Source organism: Phyllostomus discolor, chromosome 7 (assembly GCF_004126475.2).
Source record: "Phyllostomus discolor isolate MPI-MPIP mPhyDis1 chromosome 7, mPhyDis1.pri.v3, whole genome shotgun sequence".
Classification (NCBI taxonomy): domain Eukaryota; kingdom Metazoa; phylum Chordata; class Mammalia; order Chiroptera; family Phyllostomidae; genus Phyllostomus; species Phyllostomus discolor.
In genome coordinates this window covers 120,938,364-120,963,337 of record NC_040909.2, presented here as the reverse complement: position 1 = coordinate 120,963,337, position 24,974 = coordinate 120,938,364, and the positions used below count along the sequence as shown (strand labels likewise).

The following is a 24,974-nucleotide window of genomic DNA, read 5'->3' as shown; positions in this document are numbered from 1 at the left end:
AACAAGTGAAACAGAGACAGACTCATAGATAGAGAGTAGGCTGACAGCTGTTGGGGCAGGGGCGGGGGTTGAATCAGGGCGATGGTGGGATTGAGCCAAAAAAGAAAAAAAAACGGAGAGAGAAGAATCTTAGGGACACAAACAAAAGTGTGGTGATTGCTGGGGGGGAGGGAGTGTGCAGGGAGGTGGAGGAGATTATAGAGGGGAAATACAGAGAAAATGCTCTGGAATTAGGTAGCAGTAAAGGCTGTATGGCTTGTTACTTTACTGGAAAATCACTTAATTATACATTTTAAAGGGTGAATTTTATGGTATATGAATTATATGAATTATATCTCAATAAAAATTACATAAAAGAAAAATAGGAAAGAAAAAAACCCCATAGAAACAGAGAATATGAATTGCCATAAGTGGCAATGGGGATGTCAGGAGAAATGCGGAGGAGTTTTTCAAAGGGAATACATTTCCATTTATAAGATGAACAACTTCTGGTGATCTAATGTACAGTACGGTGACTATAGTTAATAGTGCCGGATTAATATATTACTAAGAGAATATGAGAGATGTTAAATATTTTCACTACACACATACACAAAAAATAATTGTGTGATGTGATGAGGAGGTTAACTACCTTTATTATTTTGCCATACACACACACACACACACACACACACACACACACACACACACATATGCATATATCAAGTTATCTTGTTATACAGCTTAAACTCACACAGTATTACATGTCAGTTATAATCAATAGAGCTGGGGAAAAAGAGCCAATTGTGAAATATTCAGAAATTTGTGAGGTCTTGATAAGCCTTTGGTAGCTTCAAATTAGCCAGAATCTGGGAGTATTTATACCATGGTAATTGGAGAACAAATAACACCAGAATGAAAGGAACAGAAGAAAATGAAGTTGAGCATACAAGACTTATAATAAGTTAGACAGTAAATAAAAAAGGAAAAATTGGTAATTAATGTTAAAGGAAGAATACACTTTGATTTTCCCTTTTTACAAAATAAGTTTTTTTGTTTAAAATTTGGAAATCAAGGGGATAATGGGAGGGGAAAAAGGAGAAGGGTCATCAAGGAGCATGTATAAAGGACACATGGACAAAACCAAAGGGGGTAGAAATGAGGGTGAGAGGTGGAGATGGGTGGGTGGGGGGAGTGGTGGGGGAAAATGGAGATGACTGTATTTGAACAGCAATAAAAAAAGGTGGAAATCATACACATACAAGAGAAAATCAAAAGCAACCATTTCAATCACAAGCTATAAACTCAAGTTAAGGGAAAAAAAGAAGTTAAGGCAAATGCAGTGTGGTCACAAGCTGTTTTGGTAAGTAGAAGAAAGAAGCATTAGCGGAAACTTAGAACACTTAAATTTTGTGGGACTTCACATTATTCCCATTGTAGCTTTCTGTGTAGCCACTGTGTGCTAATTCACAGTTATAAGAATGGAAAGAGTGCTTTTAATATTGATGCCTCAATTATGCTATTATGTGTCTGAGGCTAGTTAAATGAAAATACTACCCTTTAGATTGCTTAGTCAATCCAAGGCTTTTTGTGTTTTCTTTTTGTAGATTTGTGTTAACATAATATTAAATAAATATACCTTTCTCTAATTAAACTAACCAATTTACAGTCAAAGGGCATTTTATTCATCATTAGTTTTCAATTGTTGAAAATATTGAGCTTGTGAATTTTAGTGTGTATAAAAACACTCTCATTTTGATACGTGAACATTATAGACAGAATATATATTTCAATATGGTTCTAATTGTGCAATTTTGCATTTAAAGGCCATTTGCAAGTTATTTCACTGCTATGATTTTGCATATGGTATATGCTTATCATTTAAAATCCAATTTCTCTTGCAGTGAAGACATGTGGCTCTAATCTTCAAGGACCAAGTGGAACCTTTACGTCTCCCAACTTCCCGTTCCAGTATGACAGCAACGCACAGTGTGTCTGGGTCATCACAGCAGTGAATACAAATAAGGTGAGAACGTGGCCTGTGGTAGAAAAGCAGAGCCAGGGGGCCAACAGCAAGGAGAGCGTGAGGAAAGAGCTGTGAAAACCATTTCTGCAGAAAGTGTGATTTCTGCAATCTTTTCTGCTTATCCATTGTACAGAATATAAACTTGTATGGAAAATTTGGGAAAAGTAAATGTAGAATAATACAATTGCACTTCCAGATGCTAACATACAATTGACAGCACATTGAAATTATAAATGAATGCTTTCTGAGACAGGTGTTTGATGATTGTAAGTATATTTTTCTTTTTTAAAGAGGCCATGAATAATGGCTTTCACTTCTTATCTTTTTGCTTGACATATTATTCAGGTGTATCATGTTTATGAACACAGCTGGCTTCCGATGTTTCTTTATTGCCATGTGTCACACACCTATTCTTTACTATAAATGATTTATTTTAATGTGCTCGGCACTAATGGAAGACTCATAATATAACATTTAAAAGGTTGGGTTATCTTTCTCTTTCATTAAAAGTGAGTAATACATCTAAATAAGCATGTGATACAATACTTCAAACATAATAATAATTCTGAATGAATGTAGGGACAACTGAAAAAATTAGGTCGGTTTCTTCTCCTACTCTCCCCTGCTTTTCCTTGTAAGAATATACAGAGGAAATCATTTTAACCACTCAACCCATGTCATCAGTTCAGTTCAATTCAACAAATATTTATTTATTGATCACCATCTCTGTTCAAATTACAAGTTGTTGAGAAAATAAAAAATCATGAAGCACTTGAAAGATAAACTCAGGTTTATTGAACACTTAGCAACATGCCAGGTAAAATTTGCAGCACTCTTTATGAATTATTTAATCTTCATGAGACTCCCCCACGGGGTAGATAGTTTTATTCCTGCTTTTAACAAAGAAGCTAAATAACTTGTCTACGATTACATAAATAGCAAAGGTCAGAGATGTGTGCTTTATGAGACACGTGCTATTTGCGAGGTTATATCTCACACTAAGATAAGCATGAAGTGAGTTCATTGTAAAGTACGGAACAAACGCATTGTATTAATCTTGCATGGAGATAGAAATCTTTTTTGTGCCACGGTAATTACCTGCAATTGTCATCAAAATGTGGTAATTATTTTCTGTTCTGTAAGATAGCTGCTCTGTTCAGTTTAATTTATTTTCATCACTGAGTTACCTGAAGATTCACAGAGGTCGTCTCATTTCTCCTTGTTTATCTGACCTAATCTGCCAAACTTTTATCTCCCCGTTTCCTTCTTTAAAAAAATCCAATTTATTTTCTAAGGAGGACATAATTACTTTTACTTCTTTGCTACTTTTATCAAATAGCTGACTGAGGACATTAATTTTTAATCTGTTGGCTCGCCTCTATTTTAGGATAATCTACAGAAATTGGTTTTCAAGCATTTTTAACCGCTCTGCACAGTTAGAGTTATATTTGACATTGTGTTATCGCCTCCCAGATCATTCACACTACACAGACACACACCTGCTCACACACACAGGGCCACAGAATATTTCCTCTTACAACAAAAGTGGACTTCACTATTTTGTACTCTAATGAACTATAACCTTATAACCTGTTTATCTTTAAAATGTTGATCATGCCTCACTAAATCATTTTTATGATACCCTAACAAGTTACAACACACAGTTTGAAAAATACTGTTTAAAGTCTTGCTTGCTTAGATTACCACATTAGAACCTTGTTTCTGGAAGGCATTGCTGGCATGAGACACAGGCACACAGGTCTCCTAGTTGGTGTACACCCCAGTTAGCCAACATTCTGCATCCTTCAGTATCTATACTTTTCCTCAGAAAAGATTGCTCATATTTTTCTGCATGTTCAGTGACTTGTAAAGTAATCATGGTGTTCTCAACATCCAATACAAATTGATGGTAGGTAAAAAAGAGAGAGAGAGAGAAAAGAAAACCTCTGAAATTTGGAAGCAAATGAAACCAGATTGAACGGGTTTCAAATCTGGGTTGTACTCTAGACATGACACAGTTTTAGGCAGGCGTGACGCCTGAGTCCTCTGAGCCACAGGTGTCTGCTTGTTTGTTTTGTTTTATCTTTTAGATACAATAATACCATATCATAAAGTCGTTTTATTGATTAGATAAGAAAGTGTGAAATTTCTGATTCAAAGTAGGATCGCTTTAAATGGTAGCAATTATTATTTCCAAATTTTACCATTTTGGCAAGAAATATGCTTCTTCTCTTCAGTTATTTGTTAGATTTAGCTTATGTATCACTGCAATAAAACATTACTACAAACTATTTTTTTCCATATTTGATTATGTGGCTGAATAATTTATAGGTAACTGTGTCTCATACTAAAATATTAAACCATAAATTATAGTCACTTTTACTGATCAGTATATTACCATTGCCGTTAAGCTTACTAAAAACAGAATATAATGACTGGGCATTACAATTGTATAGTAATATGTAATTTTAAGGTTCTTTTATATCCCTTCCACAAGCCTCTTTAAGGGAATGTTTCCTTTAATTATAGCATTTCAGTAATGAATGCAATTGAGGGTTTCTTCATAACAGAAAGTTAAAATATTAGAGTTGATATTTTAAATAATCTGATCACAGAATTGTTCTTGCATTAATATATGCATTTAACAATAGATCCATATGTGAAATAAATAATATTCTGTCTTCAACATTTTCTTAGTTTTTATGAGGATAATCTTCCTCAGTATAGGTGATCTTGTGCATTTGTCTTTAACCTGAGGTACATGTACCCTTGGGATGCAAAAACAATTCCCTTATTGTACCCGAGGGTCCTGGACACCATTTTAAGATACTCCAGTTTCTGTCACTGTCCTGCCTGATGATCGTCTGTCTTCTGTTTGTTCTCTTTTATCACGCTTCCTTTTATGACTGTCTTTCACAGTGACAAAGTAAAGGCATGTATTACTCTTCCCCCTGAAATATTAATATTTTACTTTACTTGAGTGTAAATAAAACTCGGGAGATTAAGAGTAAGTAATTCCAGGTGAGTCGGAGTCTTTGAGAACAAAGCAAAAAAATAGATTCACTAAGATATATTAGGAGACAACTTTATTTTATCAACAAACTTATTGAATGGCCCATCTCTTTATCTATGCATCTATATATGTATGTATGTATCTATCTGTCTATCTTTCTTTCATCCAAGTATACACCTATTTGTAATCCATCTATCTATTCATAAGTCTGTCTATAATGGAACTAAAATTCACAATACAGAGAAGTACATTATATACCAATTTGAACTGAAACACAAAGTTTGACTTTTTGAACACAAAACATTTCTGATTTGTCAAATTGATTTAACAGGTTTTCCAGTTTTAACATATGGTGGAAAATATTAGAAATTAAATGAACTAATGATGCAAGATTTTAAGGAAACTATATTTTGGTGTTTAAAAAATTAGAGTGTAATAGAAATTGCAATATTTGCATCTACTCACACTTAGAATTGTTTTTTTTAATAGATGCCTATTTAAAATTATATAAGAAGGTAGTTTTCAAAACCCTTTGATCTATGTGTATAGAATTGTTTAAAGACTCTCTAGACCAGCCCTGTCCAACAGAAATATAATGTGAGACACATATAATTTTACATTTTCTAGTAGTTACATTTTTTAAGATTTTATTTATTTATTTTTAGAGAGGGAAGGGAGGGAGAAAGAGAGAGAGAAAAACATCAATGTGCGGTTGCTGGGGGTCGTGGCCTACAACCCAGGCATGTGCTCTGACTGGGAGTCGAACCTGCAATGCTTTGGTTTGCAGCCCACGTTCAATCCACTGAGCTATGCCAGCCAGGGCTAGTAGTTACATTTTTAAAGTATAAAACTAATTTTAGGATTGTATTTTATTTAATGCTGATTTTATCATTTCAACATGTAATTAGCATAAATTAATAATGCAGTAATTTACCATCATTTTATTTTCATTCCAAATCTTTGAATTACTGAGCATGTTTAACACTTAAGTGGCATCAATTCAGACAAGCCACACTTCAAGCGCTCTACTGCCACATGTTGGCCATGGCTACCGTATTGTACAGAATACTGGACACTGCCACCCCCACGGAGGGTTTGACTGCTCTGCTTCAGAAAATGAGAAGTGGCGGCAGTGGCAGCTCTCAAGGGGACTGAGTGCCCCATCACAAGGGAATTGCCTCAAGTGAGGCCTTTATCGGCGCTTCGAGGAAAGAGAAGAGGAGGTGCTCCCTTTGGCAGAGGTGACTCTGAAAGACTGGAGGTTTTAAGATTCTCAGCTTTGTTATGAAGCATCCAAATGTGTCTATTTCAAATTATAAGATCACATTCCTTCTCAATTAATCTCCTAATTTCCATGCGAGAAATTGAGAGTCTATCAATATGTCATATTATAATTATGCAACTTGCATTATTAAATTATGGATATAATTTTCAGCCATACCTGCCCACAGGGTCACCAGAGAAGGTCTCTTGTCCACTGTAATTTAATTTTTTTTTCTGACTCTAGTAAAGCCATTCATGGTCATCTGCCTCCATAGTCCTTATAGTTTTGGGTATGGTAGTCATCATTGCAACAGCCACTTGCCACACACCTCCAAACCTTTCCCTCAATAAACATTTCATTCCAATCTCAAGTAATAAATGAAATAATATTTATGCCATTTTCTACAGACCAAGAGCCCTGCTATGTCAAGGCCCCAAAATAAGCAAAATGCTCTACAAAACTCCTTGTTTGAGAGCCTATTTCTTGGGCACCTCTTGACACCAAGGGATATATCAGTCAAGGTCTAGTCAGGAAAACTATAATCTGCATTAGTTATTTAAAACATGGTGAATGGATTTGGAGAATTTTTATACAGTAATTTTGAAATAACAAAAAGTAACATATAAGCAATAACCATACAGGCAGACACCATCTTTAGATATAGTTGGAGGAAGAAAATAGAAACTATGGTATTACAGAGTCTAACAGTTTGTAGTAGGAACTTTGTAAAACAGGAACTCACAAATTCACAAGCTGTTAGCATATAGATATCATCTGAAGCCACTAGACAGAATAAGATCACAAAGTAATTCTTAGGAGGAGAATCAAAGTTATAGTAAATAGTGTATGAACAGCTTGCAAAGGTAAATGAGTAGGGTACCTAACTGGAAATCTGTTTTTATATATTGTGTGTATTTTTAATGTTACATTTATACATTTGAATGTCATCCATTTCCACTCCAAGATCCAATATCCATGGAAGAATTGCAGAATGAATACCTCAAGTGCATTTGTACATAGTTTCAAATATAAATATAGATCATTGGTATTAAAAATTATAAAATGCATTTGTATAAGTGGTTCTTCAAATATAAACATACAAATCAATGGTAAATTTAAACAGTTTTTAATGAAATAATCCTATAGTGTAATATGCAGAACTAAGATGAAAAAATTGTGGCCTGAATTCTCATGGATTTTTGACCAATCCTTGTGCCCACTTTCAATAGAATGCTCTGGCCTCCACACTGAATGAGTGCGAGAAGAGTAATGTTGATGTCTCAAGGATGTCAGCAAATCTCACAACTGAGAAAATGCAATCCATTGGGAGGTCAGCAATGAAAGATTAAATTAATTGAGCATAGAAGAATATAATTCAGAAGAATAAAGACAGGCACATGAGGTCACCTTCAGTTCAGATTAAAACTCTCACTGGTTTAGCAGAAGTCTGAAGTGTCAGAAGAAATAAAACTGGTCATCAAAAGAGTAAGAATTGACTTTTTTAAAATGTGGGGTAACACTAGCCAAAAGCAGAATGGTTTTTGTACTCCAAGACTATAAATATTCCAACAATGGCTCACGTTTGCACCTTAGGAGTCAGAGAATGTTGTTTGCTATAACCTAGGCACGTCAGTGAGGAGCATCCAGGGGCTGTCATGATTTTTAAGTTTATATATTTAAGAACCCACTTTGGGCCTTTCTGACCTACTTATAAATCACTTTCTTATTGTTCTATATAGAATAATGCATCGATGGAGTTTTGATCTAAGGGTCTAATGTCCTGAAATGCTGTGCAGATTGTTTCTCCTCTCTGAATGCAAGTTTCCTCACATTTAAGGCAGGGAGGATCTCCCCCGCCTGCCATGTCAATCACAGAAGACAATAAACTAAACACTTTATACACTGGAAATTATCGTGCAAATTTAAAGTATTAAATTTGCCATTATTCATACCTTCCCTAATTCGAAAGATTATTTTAGGTAGAAGGCACATCAAATAGAGGAAAATACATAGGTTGAGATATGTTGAGTAATTAAGAAGGTTCACACATTAAAATGGTATCTAGCTCCCATGGGTGCTCAGCTACCACTTGTTGTATAAATAAAAGAGCTAATAGACAAGAATAAGCAATATATATGGATTAGGTGAGAAATGATTAGGCATTTTGATCCAGCATATGCTAAAATTAGTGCACGATGGGTAGAAAATATTTTGTTGACATTTACACTGCTTTATAAATAAATGTTAACTATATTTACATCATATTAAATAATATTTATACCTGTATATTACTTTCTCTAGAGAAATCATAAAGCAAATTTATGGGATATTCCATATAGTTCTGATGAAGTTTCACTCTACCATTTCACGTTATCCTGACACAGATTTGGTTTCTGCTGGAGTGGCAGGATAGACGGGAGTTTCCCCCCGACCTCCACATGGATGCCTGTCTCACGTGCAACTGTAGGTACATAAGGATAGCCTTTTCTAGGTTGCTATCCCCTTCTAGGAGGTGCTTTTATTCTTTTATTTTTTAAAGAAGTATCAAAGTTCAATTTTATAACATGATCATTATTGTTTAATATTTAATTCCTATATTTAATATAACATTTAAGCCCATGGTTTGTGTTTAGATCCATAAACCTTCCCCTCAGTGTCCCTCCCCATAAACTCTGCAGGCATCAGAATACACCCCTGACTTCCATTATAACACTATTATTAGAAGCCTTTCCATACTGTCACTGTTCCATCATGGCAGCTCGCCTTTTGCCACTTAATTTAGCCTGACCACTTTAGGTACTAGTTCTATGTGCCAAGTAGTCGGAGGCTGGGGATGTGTGCCAAGCTTCCGTGCCAGGTCTGAGACCTCAGCCAGGCACGGAGACTGTTACTTCTGCAGCCTGCAGCTGTCCTTTCTGCAGAAAGCACACATAACACAAGGATTTGTATGCAAGTGATTTATTAAGAAAGTGTGCTCAGAAAACTATTGAGGAATGGGGAGAAGCAAGACAGTAAATAAGCAGTTAAGTAGGAGAGCACGTTCAGGCAAAATCCAAGGTTCAGCCTGATTCTATGCCATGTAAATTATATCTGAGAATTTACCCCAACTCAGAGCAGGGGAGCTGGGATCTCATACTTCTGCATGCCATAATCATGGGCTATGGGCTAGACAGGTCTTTTAGGGCTCTTAGGCCTTTTAGGGTGTATGGACAGGCTGTTCCCATAACTCAAAGACAGTCCTCACAAGACTGAGAGGCAAATGAATATGGAAGGCAGCAAACAGATAACAGAAAAGACAAGAAGCATCCAAGGGGAGCTGTCCGGATGAAGTACCGATAGTGTCTGCTACAGTTTAGTTAGGCAAGAGGGAGCGAACTTGAGGCAGCAGCTCAGAGATAAACTGAAATCAAAGCCATTTGGACTTACCAAGACTTACCAAGTAGTGATTCAGAAAGAGCTTAGTCATAAAATGCAGACCGTGGTATAAATCAATAAGACAGAAAACAGGGAAACAAACTAGAAGTTCCTCAAGCTAGACAAAGTGGCTGTGATCGCCATTTATAGGACAACCCAGCCTTGGGAGGAGGTGACTATCAAAGGTACTGACCTTTACTCCCCTCCAATTCACTGACTCCCACCTGTCTTCCCAGCACCTCTTGATTCTCCCCAGCACCTGACACTGTGACCTGTCCTCTGGTCAAAATGATTTATTTATTTGAACTAATTTATTTAAAATCAGTAACTTTAGGTGGGCACATTGAATAGCCACCTAAAAATAAATATCAACACAGAAAAAAATAAATATTTCATAATGTTAAAACGATTATCCGTGGTTGGAGGAATAGAGTTATTTTTTCCCACTTGTATGCTAACAAAAATGTGTCTTAAATTTCAGTAATACATGTTATGCTGTATAACAAAATACAGTTTAAAAATAAAAGTGAATAAAAGGAAAATGGTAGATAGAGGTAGACAGTTACTGACATTGTTGATCATTTTCTGCTTTTTGAAACTTTCTCTTATTGCTTGTTTATTTTCTGATTTCCTAAATTTTCTCCTACTTTCTCAGGCTTTTCCCCAGTACTCGTCTTTGTTTGCCACGTCTGTAAAATTTATGTTCCTCAATATTCTGAAGTCAAGCATATTTATTGTATATTCTTCCTTGACACATCTAAATACAAAATTTGATTAATTCAGTATAGATCATTAATATGCCTCAAAGTTGCTTAACTCTCTCAATCCAGATTTGCATTATTTCTCCTTTGGATTATCAACCAACTTTTCAACTGGTGAACTTTCATCTCCTTTTACGGCTTACCCTAAGACTACTAACAAATCCAGTGCGATATTTTATTCTAAAATGAAATATCTTCCTCCTTGATGAAATATTTACATAGATCCATGTAGCTTCACAGATGACTCCATCGGCAACCTGAACACTCTCACCTTTCCAGGCTCACACCCCAGCACGCCGCTCCATGCCTGCACATGACAGAGCCCTCTAGTTTGCAGGACATGCTGCTCTCTCTTTAAGGAATATACTTCCCCTCTCTGTTGGTACCTCCCTAAATTGGTTATTCATGGCCATATTCTAGGATTCGATTCATGTTTTAGTTTGTTTTTTTTTGTTGTTTTTTTTTTTTTGTGGAACACTTCCTTCTATTTCTTCTTCCACAGGCTTAGGATCCTTCTCTGCTTACTATTCACCAATTATCATATTATATTGTAATTATCTGTTTACTCATCTGTTTTCCTACTTTAACTTTTAAGGACAAAAACCATGCTTGAATCTTTGCTTCTTTAACATTTAGTACAGTAGATGCCATGTGGGAGTTTTTCAAATGAATATTGAAAGAAGTGATTAAATGTTCCCATGTAAAAATCTCACTGGTTTATTTGCATGTTTATTAGTTTTTCCTGGGAATTTCTTGGATTTTTACAAAAAAAAGGAGACATAATATGTAAAAACAAAGTATTTTTAGTTTTCTTTTTACTACTCCTTCCACTACTAACTGTTGGTGTCCCTATCACTTTAATTTCAATATTGTAATTGGTTTAAAATGATATATATATATATATATATATATATATAATCAAAACTGTGCTAAATGACAATTAGGTATAAATACTAAGTAATTCATACAAATGGCAGCAATTAGTATACTTTATATAGCCAAATAAAATTTGGAGGAGCTGGTTTAGGGGAAGAAAATGAGACACTAGACAAAGAAATCTTTAATTAAAGGTACCAGGATCCAGATTTACCAGTTAGGATTAGGCTTGGCTCTTAGTGACAGAAAACCCCGCTATAAGAGAGACTGAAGCAAGATGTGGTCCAAGACTTGTGGTGGCCCTGCTGTAGGCATTTCTCAATGAAGTAGGCTAATTCACTACCCCTCCATTCCCAGGGAGGAGCCCTTGCCCTCTGGGTCTCAGCGTGGTGTCTCACAGTTTCCAAGAAAGACTGGGGCAAGAGGTAAAGAAGGAGAGCAAAGGACAAATGCAAGCTATTTCTTAAGAAAGGTTTCTGCAGTCTCCTGCAAAACACTTTATTTATTTGTTTGTTTATTTATTTACTTACTTACTTATAGCATGACTTAGCAACATGGTCATTCTCAGCTGCAAGAGAGATGGAAAATACAGTCTTTACTTGGGGTAACTTGACACCAGATAGAAATCCTACTACTATAGAAGAAGGGGTAATAGGATGTTTGGGAAAGGTTTTACAAACCCTATTACACAGAATTAGTCCAAAATTGCTGGGTAAATGAAGACTATTCCTGTTTAAGACTGTCTAGTAAGAGGGCAGATATTAGGAAAATAACTATTAATTTGTTAATATTATATTATTGAACATGAATATGAATGCATTAAAATGGACATGATTGAGTACCTATGTCAGGAGCTATTCTAAGTTCTTTTTATGTATCATCTCACTGAATCCTCTCATTAATTAGATGATGTAGTTGCTATCACTGTGTTCATTTTATACATACAGAAACAAGTTCAGAGAACTTGAGTGACTTGTCTCAACCTTATGAGTAAGCGGCCACACTACACAATGTGAAAGTTATGACAGCTGGATGGCATTATGATGGTGAGGATGCTATTGCTGCAGTAACACATTATCATAAACTTTGCTTGAAACAACACGTTTATTATCTTACAGTTCTGTGGGTCACAGGTTCAGCGCAGGTCTCATTGTAATAACATTGAGGTCTCGGGAGGCTGTGTTCCTTTCTGAAGCTCTAGGGAAGAATATTTCCTATTATTCCTGCTTTCGGCAGAATGTAATTTTTGTGGTTGTGGGGCCAAGGTCCTGTGTTTTCTGTTTCATTGTTGTTGTTGTTGTTGTTGGCTCTCCACTGAAGATCATTCCAGCCATCCTCCTCCATCTTCAAATCCAGGCCTAGTTCTCTTTCTGTCACATTTCTTTGGCCCAATCATCTGTCTTTCTCTTCTACTTTTGAGGACTGTGTGATTAGTTTGGGCCCACCTGGACAATGGGGGCGCAAATTGTTCACCTCTAAGTCTTTAACCTCATCTGCAAGTCACTTTCAACATATACACAGGGCTCCCTGGATTAAGGCATGGCCATCTTTGGGAGGCTGCTAGTCTGTTTACCACAGGTGGGAAAGAGAAGGCAAGGGGATTGCAGAGCAGAGGCCTTTTAAGGGATGGTGTCTTCAAATGGGAAACACTGCCAAGCAAAGGAGACCCAGAACAAATTACTAGCTAAGATATAAAAGGGAAAGTTTCAAATCTTGACTTTGTCCCACCCCGTCTCTTTTTCTTCCCAGATGCATGCCTTTGTCAATAGACAGATTTAAACATTGTTTAATTATTCCAAAATTCCATACCCTTTTCATTTCATGCCTTCACTCTCTATCCCTAGCACTGAAGGATTACATTTCTACTTAAGGAAGGAGGGAGTATTTATGGAAAGCATTTATGTCCAGAGTAGGTCCTCAACATTTCCTGGTTACAACTTGGGCTGATCAGCAAACACCCCCTCAGTGGCTCAAGAAATGGGAAGTTGTAAGAACATTAAATGAATTTGCATTAATACAGGCAAAGGTAATGGAACCATTGATATGTTTCTTCATTGTTAATGTAGCAAAGTGCAGTGGTTATCCTGTTAAACCTATTGGAGATTTTGTATTTTGTTCAGGCAGATCGCACCTTTCCAGCTTTGCAAACTGCACATTTGCCCATCACAAAGTCTTTAATGGTGAAAAACACAGGCAAAAAAGAGAGAAAGCAGTAAAACAGGTAAAGAAGAATCATTTGTGTAAAAGAGATATCAAAATATCTCCAAACTAGTCCTGGCTGGCGTAGCACAGTAGATTGAGCGCAGGCTGCGAACCAAAGCATCGCATGTTCAATTCCCAGCCGGAGCACATGCCTGGGTTGCAGGCCACGGCCCCCAGCAACCACACATTGATGTTTCTCTCTCTCTCTCTTTCTCCCTCCCTTCCCTCTCTAAAAATAAATAAATAAATGTTTTAAAAAATCGTTGTTTAAAAAAAATCTCCAAACTAAACCATATACTTAACTTGTCACATCTATTAATTAAAAAATCAGCCCTGTTAATCATCATTAATTTCAAGTAAGAGTTAGAGAAGGGGAAAGTTCTTCCACAGGAAAGAGAATGGAAGAGGTAGTAATGGCTTAGACTTTAGAAAAGTGTCTATCACATGATAAATATTTAAGAAATATTGGGTGTTGATTATTTGTTGTTGATAGCTTGTAAAATATCTGTATAAGCAATTGCTGTATGCAGTTTCATATTATTAAAATCACCTAAATGCAATAATATAATGAATTATAAAACATTTATATTCTGTTTAGTAAAACAGTTCTCAAATATTTATAACTTGTGTGCAAGACACTGCACTGGCTATAAAAGGACACTGAATTTATTCATGACTTATGTATGATTATTTCATAACTTGTTAAATAGCTTCTAGTATTATATCATTTTCAGATATCTTTTATTTCTATAATTATAACTTTTTATAACTTGTTTTTCTTTGTGTTTATGATTATCATTTTCTAAATGCTGGCACAGAGAAATACAAAAAGAAAACAAAATCTCTCTTTTTTTCAAAGAATATATATTTTAGAAGTATTATATTTCTCTTATTCTTAAAATAACACTTTAACACTCATCATATGCATATTAGTTAATTCCATAATTGCATGATCAGTATCCTTGATTGCAATTTCAACAAAGTTAGATGTAGCTTCGTTTTACATCTTAAAAACTGAAGCAACATATTTTTTTGTATAACATGAGAATTTAATACTCTCCATAATAACCATTGACTTTCAACATTTTACTTTCTCTTGAAGATAAGTCACCACCTATCCATTACACAGCTTAAAATAATATACACAGTATATATTGCATATAATATATACAATATTATATATTGCATATTGTATAATATATGCAATATATGATATATTATACAGTATTATATAGTGTATATTGCATAATATATACAATATATACTATATATCATATAGTATATATGAGTTATATATTTATATATAATATATTATATAGATTATGTATATATTATGTATATCTATATTCTATTCCCTTTCTATATTCTGTATCCTTAGTGCTAACAGTTACTCATTTATAATCTAAAATATAAAAGTTACCCATGAGTATGCAGGTATACGTATTTCACAATGGTATGATAGTCACAGATCACCAAAAATTTTATTTACCTGGGCTTTTGTTTTCTCAATAATAAAATAAAGATAACAATGCCTTTCTAGAGGGGTTTAGAAAGGATTATGTGAGTTAATACACAATACACTTAGAGCAGAATCTGGATTATAGTACATGTTCAAAAATGTTAATACTACTACTACTACTAATAATAAATAATGCTGCTACTACTACTGCAACTAGTACCACCACCACCCTGTTCCCAGAGCATGCAGAAGTACCAGTGTTTGAGCTTTACTTTCTCCTGTGTGGATAACAAGTGCTCTCACACATTTGAGAACTTGGAATATCCTTGTGGAGATTCTCTGCTGAAATTAGTCATCAGAGCCATCAGCACATCCTTCTAAGAAGTCAGTATAGCTTCCATTAAGGGCCTGAAAAAGGAATTGGAGAGTGCTGTGAGCTTTTGCTTCCTGTCCCTGAGATACTTTCCCGCGCAGTAGAAGGTTATCTTAATGGCAGCCTTGGAGTTAGTGAGAACCACAGTCACCATTCCGGGACCTTGTTTTTGGCTCGAGCTGCCCAGCACCTCAGCAAGAGCTGCAGCTAGGTAGTAAGGAAAGATAAGTTCAATATTGTGCCTGTGTATCCAGCATTTGCCTGTCAGCTCTTTGGTCTTCTGGAATAGCTCACCAATATGGAAGAGAGTCACATAGATGATTTTATTATCTTCATACAACCAGAGTCACATAGGATATCTATCATCAAAGTGTGCAATCTGCCTAATCCCTTTGCTCAGGATTACTTATCTTCCTTGAGTTTCAGACTCCTCCTGAATGAGCAGCATACCCACGCACATTGTGTGATACTAGGGGGAAGGAGAGAAGGGAGGGAGAAAAGGAAGTACAATTACCGCATATACACGTGTTTGCAAACGGTGTGCATTCATTGGCTATGCAGTAATTGTACCCCTTCTCTACTAGGACCACCTCTGCATAAACTTTTAGTCTGTTTGAACCCTAGAATGACAGAACAACTATATAACACTTCATATACCTTGGACTAGCCAGAGGAACACTGATGTAGTAAATCCTAAGATTTTCCTAGGAAATGTTGCATTTCTACTGAATAGGAAGCTGAATCTATAATAGATTAACAATTAGAAAGAAAAATTCTCTATCTTCAGGAAGTTCCTAATGAGTGATTTAAAAAGAAAAGAAATGGGTAAACACAGAAAATAACAGTCATGACTTAAAGAAAACACTGGGTAGAATAAAAAGGAGTCTGCTTAGAATTGTTACTTTTAAAATATTTTTTCAATGATAGTTGAAATATATTACATCAGATTCATGTGTACAACACAGTGAGTAGTCATTTACATAACTTGCAAAGTCATCCCCTGATCAGTGGAGTGCCCTTCTGACCCCATGCATAGTTATTGCAATATTGCTGTCTATATTCCCTATGCTGGACTTTACATCCCCGTGACTGTTTCTGTGACTGCCAATTTACACATCTGAATCCCTTCCCATTTTTGTCCATCCCCTCAACTCTCCTCCAGTGGGTCAGCCATCAAATGTTCTCTGTATCTCTAAATTTCTCTTTTGTTTCTTCCTTTTTGTTTTATAAATTCCATCTACAAGTAAAGTCATATAACGCTGGTCTTTCTCTGTCTTATTTCACTTAGCTTAATACCCTCTAGGTTCATCCACGTTGTCACAAATGACAAAGTTTTCTTAATTATTATGGCAGAGTAATATTCCATTGTGTGTGTGTGTGTGTGTGTGTACAGGCCAATTTCACTTAGCACAATATTCTCCAGTTCCATCCATGCTGTTGCAAAAGGTAGAAGTTCCTTATTTCTTTCTGCTGCATAGTATTCCACTGTGTAAATGTACCATTGTTCCTTGATTCACTCATCCACTGATGGTCACTTAGACCGTGTCCAGCACTTGGCTCTTATAAATAGCACTGCTTTGAACATAGTACTGCACAAGTTGTTTTGGATTGGTGTTTGGGGATTCTTAAGGTATAGTCCCAGCAATGGAATTGCAGAGTCAAAGGGCAGTTCTGTTTTTATTTTTTTTTTTACAGAATTCCATACTGTTTAATTTTTTGAGGAAATTCCACACTGGCTGCAACAGTCTATATTCCCCCCAACAGTGCCTAAGGGTCCCTTTTCTCCACAACCTCACCAGCATTTAATGGTTGTTGATTTATTGATGATACCTATTCTGGCAGGTGTGAGGTGATATATCATTGTGGTTTTAATTTGCATCTCTCTGATGGCTAGTGATATTGAGCATCTTTTCATATGTCTATGGGCCATCTGTATGTCCTCCTTGGAGAAGCATCTATTCAGGTCCTTTGCCTGTTTTTAATTGGATTGTTTTGTCTTCCTGGTGTTGAGTCAAATGAATTCTTTATATATTTTGGAGAATAAACCCTATCTGATTTATAATTGGCAAATACGTTCTCCCATACACTCACCTCATTTTCATTTTATTGATGGTTACTTTAGCCATGCAGAAGCTTTTTAATTTGATGTAGTCCCATTTGTTTATTGGTTCCTTTCTTTCCTTGCCCTAAGATATGTATCAGCGAAAGCATTGCTATGTGGAGTATCAGAAATTTTACTGCCTATCTTTTCTACTAGGACTTTTATGGTATTACAACTTATATTGAAGTATTTTATCCATTTTGAGTTTATTCCAATGTGTGTTGTAAGTAGGTGGTGTACTTTCATCTTTTTTATCTTTTTTTGCATGTACAAGTTCAGTTTCCCCAGCACTATTTATGGAAGAGACTGTTTTTTTACTACATTGCATGCTCATGTCCCCGTAGTCAAATATTAATTGACCATAGAGATGTGGGTTTATTTCTGGACTCTTTATTCTTTTTCATTGATCTGTGTGTCTGTTCTTATGCCAGTACCAGGCTGTTTTGATTATAGTGGCCATACCACCCTGAATCTTATCTGATTATAATGGCCTTGTGTAAGTATAGTTTGATATCAGATATTGGGATTCCTCCAACTTTATTCTTCTTTCTCAAGATTACTGGGGCTATTTGGGGCCTTTTATGGTTCTATATAATTTTTGGGAGTATTTGTTCTATATCAGTGACATATGGCATTGGTATTTTAATAGGGATTATTTTAATCTATAGATTGATTTGGGTAGTATGTCTATTTTAGTGATGTTAATTCTTTCAATCCATGGACATGGTATATGCTTCCGTTTATTTGTTTGTATCTTCTTTAGTTTCTTTATTCAGCATTTTATATATTTCTGAGAGCAGGTGTTTAACTCCTTGGTTAACTTTACTGCTAGGTACTTTGTTTTTCTTGTTGCTATAGTAAATGGGATTTTTCCCTAGTTTCTCTGTCTGATACTTGAGTGTTGATGCGCCTTCCAGCTGGGTGGGGTCATGGGAGGGCTTAACAAAGGAAGAGTGGTGCCTACCAGCACTTTTGTCTATGAGAAAGTTGCCCTTCCAGTCCCCGTCCTGAAGCCAGACAATTCAGTTCCTCATTGTGGTTGTCTGGGGCTTGTCAAGCTGCTGACCTAGTGTTGGAGCTCAGAGCCAGTGAGCCTGTAGTATTGTAGAATTATGCTTCATAAGGAATAAGTCCTAAATACATATTTATAGAATGAGTTAAATAAATTGAGAGTTTTTACTTAGAGGACTTACCTTACCTGAATTATGTTTCATCATAACATCCACAACTGAAGATAGAGGTTATTAATTGAAGAACAGTTTATAAAACAGGAAACCATAGTGTAACTACCTCTCCCCACTTTTAACCCAGCCACTCACTCAAAAGAATATTTATTCGTGGTCTAGGGATATTTCTACCTCTATAGCTATGACAAGCAGTAGATTCAGAGGCAAATGAATCTTCTTGTATCCCAACTTCTTGGACTCCTACTTAAATGCTTATTTAGGAAGATATTTTTGGAGGTAAACAAAGTCTTCCATAGATACTAAGTTATAAAGATCCATTAAGTAATGATTATACTTGGAGAAATTACATAAACAAAGATAAACAGCAAAAGCTGTGAACTGAGAAGCTAATATCTTTCATCCTTCTGCTTTGTAGTTATAAGAAAAACACTAAATATAAATTGATGATAGAAATTAGAACCCACTGAATGATTCATCATATGTAAAAGTGTGTGGTATCTGATTGTCACTATTATAGCTGTGTGCTCAGTCATTTTGAGCTAATATCATTTTTAAGAAAGCTTCAATTAAAGATTCTCCATATATAAAAATAGATATAAATATATAAGTGGAACAATAAATAGATACCATAGGTTAAGCTGACCAATTATTAATGAGAGACAAAACCAGCACAAGGCTCTTTTTAACAAACTTATTTTCATGAGCCTCATTTTTATTTGTTTTCAAAATATCTTGGATATGTACAACCTAACATATACAAACGTGTAATGAAAATCCTCCTAACACCAATAACATTATCCTCAAGTATTTTCTTCAAAATTTTTAAATTCAAGTTGATCAATTATATGTATTATGAAATTTCAATTATATCCTCCAGTAGCTAAGCATCAATTAATGACAGAAAAGAACCTACAGTTTGGTACTATTGTGTTATAGATTTAATATTTGATACATTTTTTAAAGAAATTTTGTAGCTTCTTCCCTTCAGTGAAGCATTTGTAATGCCATATTTAATCTGTCATTGTTACATACCAGTAGTTCCCTTAAGGGGAAGACCTGTGTGTAGACACAAAAGGCATAAAAAAATAAAGCAAAGCTGAAAGCTTTCATTATTCCATCGATATCTTTCTGTGTCTCCAGACTCCCTCCTCCCCTGTCTCTAAAATACAATCCCTTGTAAGAACTGAAACTATTAACCTGATGCTGGAAGCAAAGTGGATGAACTTAAAAAAGTGCCTAGGTTGGCATTTCTCATATTTGAGTGGTCTAGTTCAGTCTTGGAATAGGTTTTCTGTAATAAAATGTCCATGTGTAATACCATAGTGTATAATTCTTCCAAGAATTTGAGATTTATTCTTTCTTTAAAGTAAGATTACTTTCAAATGAGTGAACATTGGATTGGCATGTGCCCTATTTAAGTTTTGATATCTTACAATATTTATCTATTCCAAAAATTTCATGTAAATTTAACTTTCTATATATCTTTTTACAAACATAAGCAAATTAATATTATTACTAAGTGAACAGTTACTAAACACTAGTTTTTCATATGCATATGAAATGCATACCACATACAATATTCATTATAAAAGCAGGCACATTTTACAATTATTCTGAAATGTGTGTGTTTTTTTAATGAATGTACTGCATATTCTGTTCTGTCTTAATTAGACTTTATACTTAATACAATTTGGTAAAATAGTCCTGCAAGCCACAGTTTGTTTTTCTTTTAAGTGGACTTTTCAATTGTTCTTTTATATGTATGGAGAATGAAAACAAGAAGAAAGTGATTACAGTTATTTTTATTTATGGTAGAGGCATTGTGATCAAGTCCACTCTTCTTCATCCTTACTTCCGCAGCCAAAATTTAAGGTCTTGACCTTCACCCTGACCTGCTTCCTTTCAAATCCAGATTGTTCCCGCTGCCCACGTAAGCCAGTGAAAGGCAAAATTCAACACAATCAGCCCTTTGCTTAGAACTTGTTGTTAGCTGCTCTTCATTTACAATATAAAGCTTCAAGTTCTTAATGTGACTGGGTCCCTACCTCCCCCTTTAGTGTTCTTCCTCATCATTTCTTGTTTCACAGCTTATACTACAGAAACAGAAAGAACATTTCTTTTCACTGCGCCTTTTTTGTTGTTGTTCTTTCTCTACAATGTTTTTCCCAGTTCCCAGCAGCACCTTCCATTGAGCTGCCTGGGAATGTTATCCTGGAGGAAATTGTTCTTCTTTACTCTCCAGCTGGGTTAGGTGGCTCTCATCTCTGCTTCCAAGTAACCCAGTGTGTCCATGTCCCAGAGCACTTAATACAGAATGCTGTGTTAATCTTATTTATCTCCTTTCTCACCATTGTCTTATGAGCATCAAGGTCTCTGGAAAATATGTGAAAAAGGAAGTGTTTTAATTAGATGTTACATTGATTAGGTGACATGGTATTGCATAGCTAAAATTTAATTAAACTTTGTATATTTTTATACTTATGCATATAGTGTGCATAGTATATTTCCTCATCTGGTAGCAAAAATACTTGTTAATATTGGAGTGAATCGTTGACATTCTAAAATGAACATAATGGGGAAAAACTACTGTTGGAAGAGAGAAATTTCTGGCAGCATAGAGTTTGAGGAATGAACCCTTCTCTTTTGAATCATAGAAAACTCTGAATCATAGAGCCATTGCCAAAAAAAAAAAAAAAAGAACTGAGTCCTCAGGATTTATTGTGAAAAGAACATCTATTTATAATGATTAATTTATCACAGCTTATAATAATTACCATTTATTGAAGATCTACTATATAGCAAGCACAGCTTCAATCTTAGGAAGTCTGAAGTATAAACACTCTTCTATAGATATGAGAGACTACCCTCAAATAACAGAACATGCTCTGGCAGTGATGGGCCATAATACTCTAGGCTTTGCTTGTGTCCTTAACTGTATCATCATGTCTCACTAATGTGGATAGCATGGTGTTGATATTAAAACATCACTAATTTATTTAGTTAAACATCATCAAAGGTTTATTTGAATTCTGTACTGACTCTATGGGTACAAATGCCTAATACTACGGTCAGATGTTAGAGAAATATTGAGAAATTTCATTAACTTTCAGATATGTTTTGAAGCAAAATAATAATAGTAATAATAATACAGACTTTTCCATGGATGATAAAATAGCTTATACCAATTCATCCCTCCTGTGTTTTTCCCCACGGAATTGACATACTTTTATTAGCTATTAGATTTCAGAATTTATCCTCCCTTGCCAACACTATGTAACACAAACGGCATATGTCCAGCCTTAAAGGACCTAGTGATTACAGGTGCATCAGATATTTGGCAGACAAAAAGTGTTTCTTAATTGCAATCCTTACTATGAATATGCAGAATAGTGTGATGTTTAAGTGCAAGGACTGTGGCATCAGACAAATTTGAAATAGATTTTAGCCTCATCAGTGGTAAGCAAATAAACATGGGCAAATTATTTGGGCAAGGTACTTCTTTAAAATGAGAATTAATTGTACCTATTTGTCCACTAGAATGTTTTCAAGTATGGGAAACCATAAATCAAGTACTTTAAATCATAGAGAATGCATTATTTAGCCCAGCACACTGCCCGGAGGTGTACATGTTGAGGTGCACAGTAAAACATCTGACTCTTGGCTCTGGGCGTCTCCACACATTGGCTTTGACCTCAAGCCACATATTAAGAAACGGCTGCAATAGCACCAGTCAATGCAGTCGGATATAGTCACTTCCAAAACAGACAGTTTCTTTGTCTTTTTCTTTATTTTTAAAATTAAATTTAAAGTGGGTAACAATGGTTGATATCATTATGTAAATTTCAGGTGTACGGCTTCATAAGATAACGTCTATGTAATTTTATTGTGTGTCCACCACTCAAAGCCTAGCCTCTTTCATCGCTGCTTATTTGGCCCATTTTATCTTCTTCATTCTCCATCCCCACCCCCACCTTCAACCCACTTCCCTTCTGGTAATCACAATTTTTGTTGTCTGTGTCTATGACTTTGGGTTCTTTTGTTTGTTTGTTTTGCTTTTCCATTTATTGTTTTATATGTTATATCCAGCAGATGAGTAAAGTCATACAGTTCCTGTCCTCTTGTGTCTGACTTTTTCCACTCAGCATTTAATTTGGGCACCAAGAAATCCTTTCTCCCCAGAGCTTCCCAGTGGATTGCTTCTCACTTTCCACTGATCGGAATTAGGTCACACAGTGATATCTAATCTCATGCCTGACAAATTGAAATGATACTGCTAAAATTAGCATAGGCTGATGAGGACCCATTCCATGGAACTCCATGTGGGGGTCAGCAACCCGCAAAGCATGAGGACGAACAGAGTAAGGCACATAGCTGAACAAATTAATGTTCTGTTAGGAAGAGAAAGGCCTGGGATGAACACAGAAGAGGCCCTTTGGGAAGGCAATCAATTGCTTCCGCTGTAACTCTCTCCTTTGATTATCAGGTTTCTATATAGCTGCATCTTTTTTTCACCTGCATTAACTTTGTAAAAGGCCTACATGGAACATACTTTCTATCTGCATTAGTGGAAAAACCCAAAATCTCAGCCAGGTACCACCTACAAGTCTGGAATCTCCAAGTGTTGCACTGGCTTCTCCATTATTTCCGAAGTAGTTCTTCACTGTCCAGAGACTATGGCCAAAAGACAGGTTATCATCACATCCCATATAATAAAATGATAGAAAACAGCTGTGATAACCATCCTACAAATGCCCATTCAGAAGAGAGTATTGCAATTACAGTGGTGTATAGAATATTTAGACAAGAAAATATTTCTTGTCTGCTAGACAAGATTGGTGAAGAAAGACTACCATCTCTGGAAGTGGAATGAAGTCCTTGATTAGCCCAGAATGTAACAGAACTAATTTCATCTTTCTAGGATCTTACTTTGTCACAGTGTGACATGACTTCTGGTTCTGACTCATGAGAAGATCTGTTTTACCTATTGGACAATGCTTGTCTAAGACTTTAGTATTATGACAACTATTGTACCTAAAACTGGATGTTTCTGCTGCTTTTGCCACCCTCTGCCAGAATACATAATTGCTGAAGCTTAAGTTGCATGTCTATACTCTAGATGCAATTAATGATCAAGTATTTTGCATCTGCTTGTATTGGGAAGTATGCTCCTGTTTTCTCAAATACAAGGTAGATAGCCAGGTGCTAAGTGGCTAAACTAATGAACACAGATACACTACATGTACTTTGATGGTTAAAATAAAGCAATGCATATAATTATGAGCCCAATAACTTACATATCAGAACTATTTGCCAATTTTAAAATTTCATGGGTAACGGATGTAAAGTTTACAAAGTTTATAATCAAGTGCGAATTACACATGCCTTCATACAAATATAATGATGGAGAAATCATGGCTTTATATCCCCTATGAATGTCCTGACCAGTGTGGCTTAGTGGGTTGGGTGTTGGCCAACAAAGCAAAAGGTTATTGGTTCGATTCCTGGTCAGGGCACATGCCTGGGTTGAGGTTTGTCCCCATTCGGGGCACACGTGAGAGGCCACTGATAGATGTTTCTCTCTTGCATTGATGTTTCTCTCCTCTCTTTCTCCCTCCATTCCCCTCTCTCTAAAAATAAATAACTAAAATATTCATACAAAATCCTCTGTGGATAATGCAGAGATTAGAATTATGAGACCTAAGTTTTATACAACTTCTATCGAAATACCTTTAAAAAAATCCATCTATTGGGCCTAGTGGGATAGTGATCTGTGAAGCATTTAATGTTTAATGCTGTTTACAGTTTTCACACCTCTGTAAAGCCAATGTTGAAATGCATGGGATTATTCTTAATGGACTACCTTAGCAGCTTCAAAGTTTTAAATAACCCTCAATAAACAGCACTGTACAAGCACTTGCTTGGAATTACCACTCTGAAAATGGAAGCCAAAAGAGCAGCTTAATTTCTTACAAAGAAATCAAAACAATTATAACCTTTTTTTTTTGTATTTTAGGGGCATATTTCATTATCACCATTTTTTATTTAAGCAGTTCTATGAGCTAAATGCAGTTTTCTTTTTTCAGCAAGTGATTAGGAACAAATAAAAGAGACAAAATATGTGACATTTTTCTATACTAATAAACATATTCTTCCTCTTTCCCTACTAAATATGTCAGCCCTACTGCCAAATTAACATGTACAGAAAGCATTCATATTATATTGATGATGATTTGTTCATTTTTTAAACTTTGAATTTTATTTCCACATTATACAAAGGTCAAAAGATGGAAAATGACTATTCGTCAACTCCATATTACAA

At 35.5% G+C, this 24,974-nt stretch overlaps 1 protein-coding gene across 1 annotated transcript in view; it reads left to right on the top strand.

Annotated features, from left to right (window-relative positions):
* Nucleotides 1–24,974, top strand: part of CSMD3 (CUB and Sushi multiple domains 3) — an 893,237-nt gene that overhangs the window by 427,189 nt on the left and 441,074 nt on the right. Inside the window, 1 exon segment of the mRNA XM_028533680.2 lies at nucleotides 1,884–2,005. Coding sequence (XP_028389481.1) covers nucleotides 1,884–2,005 — 122 coding nt within the window.